A 6,550-nucleotide genomic window follows, 5' to 3' on the forward strand; every position below is an offset into this window, starting at 1 on the left:
TGACTTTGATGGAGGGAGTGGTACTGTTCACGTGTAATTGGTACATGCACCATGCAAATTTTGATTTTTACAAAACACCTTATTTTCATTAACCAAACTAAACATGGATTAGCAAGGTGATTAAGAAGGCATATATATACTCTAATCATAACAGAATTGGAGGAGGTTAATCACAATTCACATTTCTAGATCCAAAATTCTCTCTCCCTCCAAAACTTTCTCTCATTCATAATTCAAATTTTTTCCAAATAACATGGCAACTTTAGTTCATATTCTTGTTCTCTAGTATGAATTGAGTGCAGATCAAGTGTTGAATTGGTGAATTCGAGCAAGAATTATGCATAGTAAGCTCATGAAGGTGATGATGGAAATTCTGTTTTGAACTAGATCCACACGTTCTCAAGCATCAATCTCTTCATCAAACCTCATTATAAGCATCACAAAGTAGATTTGGATCACAAAAAGCTTCGGATCGTGCAAAATCAAGAACTGCTCTTCAAGAGGTTCAGTTTTCGAATCTCTTAATTCTTAAATTCATTGCCATATTCTTGTAGATCTTGTGTTCCTGATGATTCTGAGCTAAAAATCGTGTGAAATGATGCACTATAACATGAGATATGTGTGATTGAATTTTGACATGTTGAAATGATTTTGCTCGATTCTCTCTTGTTATGGTGAATTAGGATTAAATGTTTGTGGATCTATGATCTCCATTGGAAATGCTTCATGATGATATACTTGTTTTGGATTTTTGGAAAAATTCTGAAAAAACGTATGAAGCTCATGCTACTGTTCATCTTCTTCCTCATGAAGAAGATGAAGATCTTAATGTTTGCGTCGACCGTAGCGATGGCTTGCGTCGACTCTAGGTTCTTGTTGTGACCTTGCGTCGACCTAGTGAGGGTCTTGCGTCGACTCCTGGTTATGTTAGGGTTTTGTGAAACGGTGCGTTTGGCCTTGGCGCGTGCTCTATTTGACTGTTAACCTACTTCGATTCCCAGCGCCAGCATTATTTCAAATTGCTTCATGATTTTTTGTCCTTCCCTCCATTTTCCATATGCCATGCTTTATTTGATTTTTAATTTTTTCTCTAACTTCATAAAATCATAATAAATTGAAAAATGCTCCAATTCACTCCCAATTTTTTGCAAAATGATCCTTAGAATGTCTAGTTTTTAATGATCATGATTTCAAAAGTTGTGCATGGCTGGAATTTTATTTGTTCTAGGTTGATTGCTCATAGGTGCATTTGTGACATTGCCTTACTCTTTCTATCATGAAATGCTTGTTTTTAATCCAATGGACTTGAAATTTTACATGCTGATTCTAGACACATTGCTGGATGTTTTAGGCTTGGTTTGGTATTTTTCTCATTTACCATTTCTGTTTTATGCTTGTGTTAACATGGTTTGACAAGTTATGTTACACATTTGATTGTCTTACTTGTGCAATTTGATTTCCATGCCAAATGATCTCTAATGCTTCTGATTTTTTATGTGATGATCATGTTAGATATGTTGAATGCTCATGAATTTTTCCAGAATTATTTGAATTATTTCTGTTTTGATTGGGAATTTTCTTTCTTAATGTTCAAATGCATGCCTTGAATTGGTCATTGACTTCTCTTGCCTATTACATGAACTTGCCTATTGATTTTGGTTTGGTCCTTTTTAGGACTTGTTCTTGATTGATTAAATATGATTCATGTTGAGTTTGAGTTTCTGTTTTGGATTTTTGATTCCCTTTTGACCCTAGGCTTTGACCTAGTGGTTTGTTACTTACCTTTGAGTTGTGATTTCAGGTTCAAGTGTGCATCTACATGGTTGATGTTGCTCCTTCATTTGAGCTTGATCATTTGTTATTGTTGGCTAACATTGCTTGTTTTGTAGGCTTTGAGGATAATTCACTTATGTTTGCTCATTGTGCACATTGGATTTGTCTGTCTGTTTGAATATTGACTGTTGATTGTTTGTCTGGATTTTGTACTGATTGGTTTAGATGTTTCCACAGGTACTTAAGCTGCTTTAAGTTCATTTGAACTTTGCTTTGCTTGCTTATGGTTTGCATACCACTGAGGTATAATCTCTTGATCTTCATGTAGTCTGGAAGACCTGTCATGTTATGTTGGCAGGCACCTGTCTGAAGCCCTCCTTCAGAGGCAATGCTTGTGGATGTTTAATTTTGTGCCAAGCAGGTTAAGTCCTCTTAAGAGGCAATTGGCAGATAAAAGGGATGTGCAATCCATCCCCTGCTATTCAATTGTGTCATTCACTTTGCTCACACACCATGTGTTAATGCATTATGAATAAGAACCCAAGATCTTGTTGTGTCAGTCATGTGGAGAAGAGTTCCTACATTCTGAACTCCCACACTTTCTATTTTGAGTCAAGCTCTCCCAGGCCAGGGATAAGAGCTATGAGGCATAACCCTCATCTCCATTTCATCTGCTTCACCCTAACTCTCAATGTTAGGGTTAAGAGCTAAAAACACCCCATTCCAGTTGGCTTGTTTCTACAGCCTAGCCTTGTATGAGCCAATTGTTTGCATATAGTGTGTGTGCTTGCTTTATTGTGCTTGTATTTGTTTGACTGTGCTGTTTAGGATAGCTTGTTTCCTGTGCAAGTTAGGATAGAGACCTCAAAATAGGGATCGCATGCATGACAACTTCTAGGCTCGAGTCGTAGTCCCCCTAGTAGCTTGTTATCTCCCTTGTCTCTAGTTAGGTTAGAAGTTCTTTCCCTGTGTAGGGGAACTACGTCGCCCTGATCCTCATACCAGATGAGGTACGTAGGCAGGAGATGAGTTGATCTCTCCGGGCAACCTTTTTGTTTTGTTTGTGTGAGTTGTTTGTCTCTTTCTGGTAGGAGTCTGACGTAAGTCCAGGGATTGGTAGTTGGTTTCCTGTGTCTTGTTTGCTTGTTGGAGTCTGACGTAAGCCCAGTGATTGGCAGTCGGTTTCCTGTGTGTGTGTTTGTTGGTTCGGAGTCTGATGTAAGTCCAGCGATTGGCATTCGGTTTCCATGTTTGCCTGTTTGTGTGGAGTCTGACGTAAGTCCAGCGATTGGCAGTCGGTTTCCTGTCTGTGTTTTGTTTGGCGTGCGTTAGCCGAGCTACAAGTGCTCTGATTCTTCTCTGGTTAGAGAAGATACGTATGCATAGGATGCGACATCCTAGCGAGCACGTTTCCCCTGTCCCGAACTACGTCGACTCTGATGTCTGTGTCTGACAGACTACGTAGGCCCAGGATGCGATATCCTGCCGAGTCCCGTTTCTTCTGTTTTCCTGTGTTTCCTTTCAGCCTTGTGCAGTTTGTGAGCAGTCTTTAGCAACCTTTCTTCTATTCTTTCTGAGTGTGGATCCCGTCGAGTACGACGGATGCGTAGGGGTGCTAATACCTTCCCTTCGCATAACCGACTCCCGTACCCATCCATCTCTGGTCGCGAGACCATTCCTTTCCAGGTTTACTTCGAGCGTTTCCTTTCCCTCCTTTGGGATAAATAACGCACGGTGGCGGCTCTGTTTGTTTCGTTTTCCCGCCGGTTTTTCGCGTAATGCGACAGCTGGCGACTCTGCTGGGGACCAAGAGAAGTTGACCTCTTGCTGGTCCATCTTCCCTAAGCGAGTCACTCCTAGCGCTCTCTAGGATAGGGTTTGGTTGCTTTACTGTTTCATTTATTGCATTTATTTGTGTATGTTTCCATGCATCATGTTTTCATCTGTGCTGGCTGTGTGTTTGTCTCTCTGTGGGGTGGGAGTTACAAGAGGTAAAAGGCCCAATACCCAGGCTATGAGTGAACTCTAGGACACCTAGGATAGAGTGATTCTTGGGAAGCGGGTGGTATTGCGCCACTTAGCGGAACTTGATATCACGAGCAGTTCAGATCCTGATGGGGTATTATCGGTGCATACATCTGGTGTGTACATGATGATATTCTATGAAAGGGTTGTTTATCCTGCGTTTCTCTTGACCTTACCCTGGCCTAGATGACACCCGTGAGTGGGGAGGGAATGAATCATATTACAGGTACTGTTGGTGACTTTTGATCAGTTGGTGACTTTTGATCGGTTGGTGACTATTGATCTGTTGGTGACTCTTGGTTCCTGTTGGTGACTTGGTTCTACATAATGGGTTCCAGATGACTTTGGGTCTCAGATGACTTTGTGGTTCCGAATTCAAGCCGAAGCTTTGAACCTGTGCTCCGAGATACACAGCCAACCAGTCGTGTTTGCATCATTTGCATCATAGCATGTTTATTTTCAAAAAAAAATAATGCAAAAAAAGAGAAAAGAAAAAAGCTAATCTCCTCATGCATATCATTTCTCAGGTTCATTCAGGAGTCTATTCACTGTGAGAGATGGAAGCCGTTCCAGAGTTGAAGAGGAAGACTTGCACCTACAGTTTTCACCGTGAGCCATTGACGTCTTTGATAGAGTTGAGCAACTTTGTGACCGGCGGTAATCAGAAGGTGTTTGCTGATCAGTATGGGGATTTGTTGACACTATTGAAGATGGTGGTAGATCCAGTACCGTTGCAGACTCTTCTACAGTTCTATGACCCAGAGCTCCGTTGTTTCACCTTCCAGGATTATCAGTTAGCACCCACTCTTGAGGAGTACTCCATTCTGATGAATGTCCCGATCAGATATCAGGTTCCCTTCTTAGATGTGCCAAAGGAGGTTGATTTCAGAGTCATTGCCAGAGCTCTTCATTTGAGTATCAAAGAAGTGAGTGACAATTGGAAGTCGAGTGGTGATGTTGTGGGTTTACCTTTGAAGTACCTGGTGAGGATGGCTAAAGAAGAAGCAAAGAAGGGAAATTGGGAAGCTTTTCATGCCCAGTTAGCTATCATGATCTATGGAGTTGTGTTGTTCCCGAGTATGCCTAACCTTGTGGATCTTGCTGCTATCACTATTTTCCTTGGAGGAAACCCGGTTCCTACTTTGTTAGCTGACACTTACTATGCTATACATAGCAGGCATGGTAAGGGTGGAGCTATCAGATGCTGTCTCCCTTTATTGCTCAGATGGTTCTTGTCCTTGTTGCCAACCAGTGGACCTTTTGTGGATGCTCAGAGCACTCATAAGTGGACTCAGAGGATTATGTCTCTTACCTCCTATGATATCAGGTGGCAATCTTGCCGGATGGATGTGCGTAATGTCATCATGAGTTGTGGAGCGTTTCGTAATGTGCCACTCGTAGGGACTAAGGGTTGCATCAATTACAACCCGGTTCTTTCTCTTCGCCAGTTGGGGTTTGTGATGAATGGAAGACCACTAGATGCTGAGATAGCTGAAAGTGTGTATTTTGAGAAGCGGAGTGACCCTACTAGATTGGAGCAAGTAGGAAGAGCTTGGAAGACCATTGGTGTCAAGGATGGAGTTGTGTTAGGGAAGAAGTTTGCAGTTGTTATGCCTGATTACATTGATTGGGTCAGGAATAGAGTTGAGACTTTGTTGTTACCCTATGATAGGATGGAGCCATTGCAAGAGCAACCACCTTTGATCCTTGCTGAGAATGTGCCTGCTGAGCAGTACAAGCAAGCCTTGATGGAGAATCGTTGGTTGAAAGAGAAGGAACAAGATACCCAGATGGAGCTTTACAAAGCCAAAGCTGATAAGTTGAACTTGGCTCATCAACTCAAAGGCATGCAGGGTGAAGATGCTAGCAAATTGAAGAGCAAGAAGAGGTCCTATGAGGAGATAGAGACATTGTTGAATGAAGAACACCATGAGTGCTTGAGGTTGGAGAAAGCTTAAGCTAATTACCAGAAGAAGATACGAGACCTGGAAAAGCAGCTTAGAGACAAAGACATCCAATTGAAGAAGGAGGTAGACTTGAGACATGCATCAGAGAGCCAACTTGGAGGAGAAGTTGTGGAGCTCAGAAGACAACTGAAGGAGAAGCTCACTCCTCTGCCAGAGTGTTCAGAATGTGACCTGTTGATAGACCAGTGCCAGTACCTGAAGACTCTCATTCCTGGAGGACATCTTTCCTAGCTTGTATCTGTTGTTTATGTTGAGAATCACCTCCAGGCTTGTTGGATGGGATTCATTGTTGTACTCTGATCATTTGGATCTTTGTCTGAATATTGTTGTATGATCCTTGTTGCTCATGTCTATAGATAAGATTGTTGATGTTTCGCCTTGTGCTCATTATCCTGTGTAGGATGCTGCTTTGTTGTTTATTGCAGGTTGCCATTTCTTGAAAGATGAATCATGCTCTTGAATGCCTGAGGAATGAACATATCATATGCATCATACGCATCATTAGCATCATACACATATCATTTTGCATTACAGGTGTTCTTGATCGAGACTTCTCACTCTGGTTCCTGTTTTAGGCAGGATTGCTGATCAACGTCCGCACCGCTACGCAACACGGTTGAACCAACAGAGGAATATGGACCAAATGCAAGCTGAGTTGGCTGAGATGAGGGCTAACATGGCCCAATTTATGACCATGATGCAAGGAGTTGTTCAAGGGCAAGAGGAGCTGCGTGCCTTAGCCCAGAGACAGGAAGCCGTGCTCCCACCTGCCAGTCGTGCTTCGC

At 42.2% G+C, this 6,550-nt stretch overlaps 1 protein-coding gene across 1 annotated transcript; it reads left to right on the plus strand.

Moving 5' to 3' along the window:
* Positions 1 to 1,713: 1,713 nt before the first annotated feature.
* LOC127126375 (uncharacterized) lies at positions 1,714 to 6,139 on the plus strand. The gene is made up of 2 exons (XM_051055297.1): positions 1,714 to 2,076; positions 4,326 to 6,139. Exon 2 carries the CDS (start codon positions 4,356 to 4,358, stop codon positions 5,754 to 5,756), a length of 1,401 nt encoding a protein of 466 aa, XP_050911254.1. The 5' UTR covers positions 1,714 to 2,076; positions 4,326 to 4,355; the 3' UTR covers positions 5,757 to 6,139.
* Positions 6,140 to 6,550: the final 411 nt, after the last annotated feature.

The sequence above is a fragment of the Lathyrus oleraceus genome, chromosome 3, assembly GCF_024323335.1.
Source record: "Lathyrus oleraceus cultivar Zhongwan6 chromosome 3, CAAS_Psat_ZW6_1.0, whole genome shotgun sequence".
Lineage (NCBI taxonomy): Eukaryota > Viridiplantae > Streptophyta > Magnoliopsida > Fabales > Fabaceae > Lathyrus > Lathyrus oleraceus.

Excerpts from the sequence above, each read along its gene's own strand:
- LOC127126375 (XM_051055297.1), top strand. The coding sequence starts at position 4,356 with ATGGAAGCCGTTCCAGAGTTGAAGAGGAAGACTTGCACCTACAGTTTT.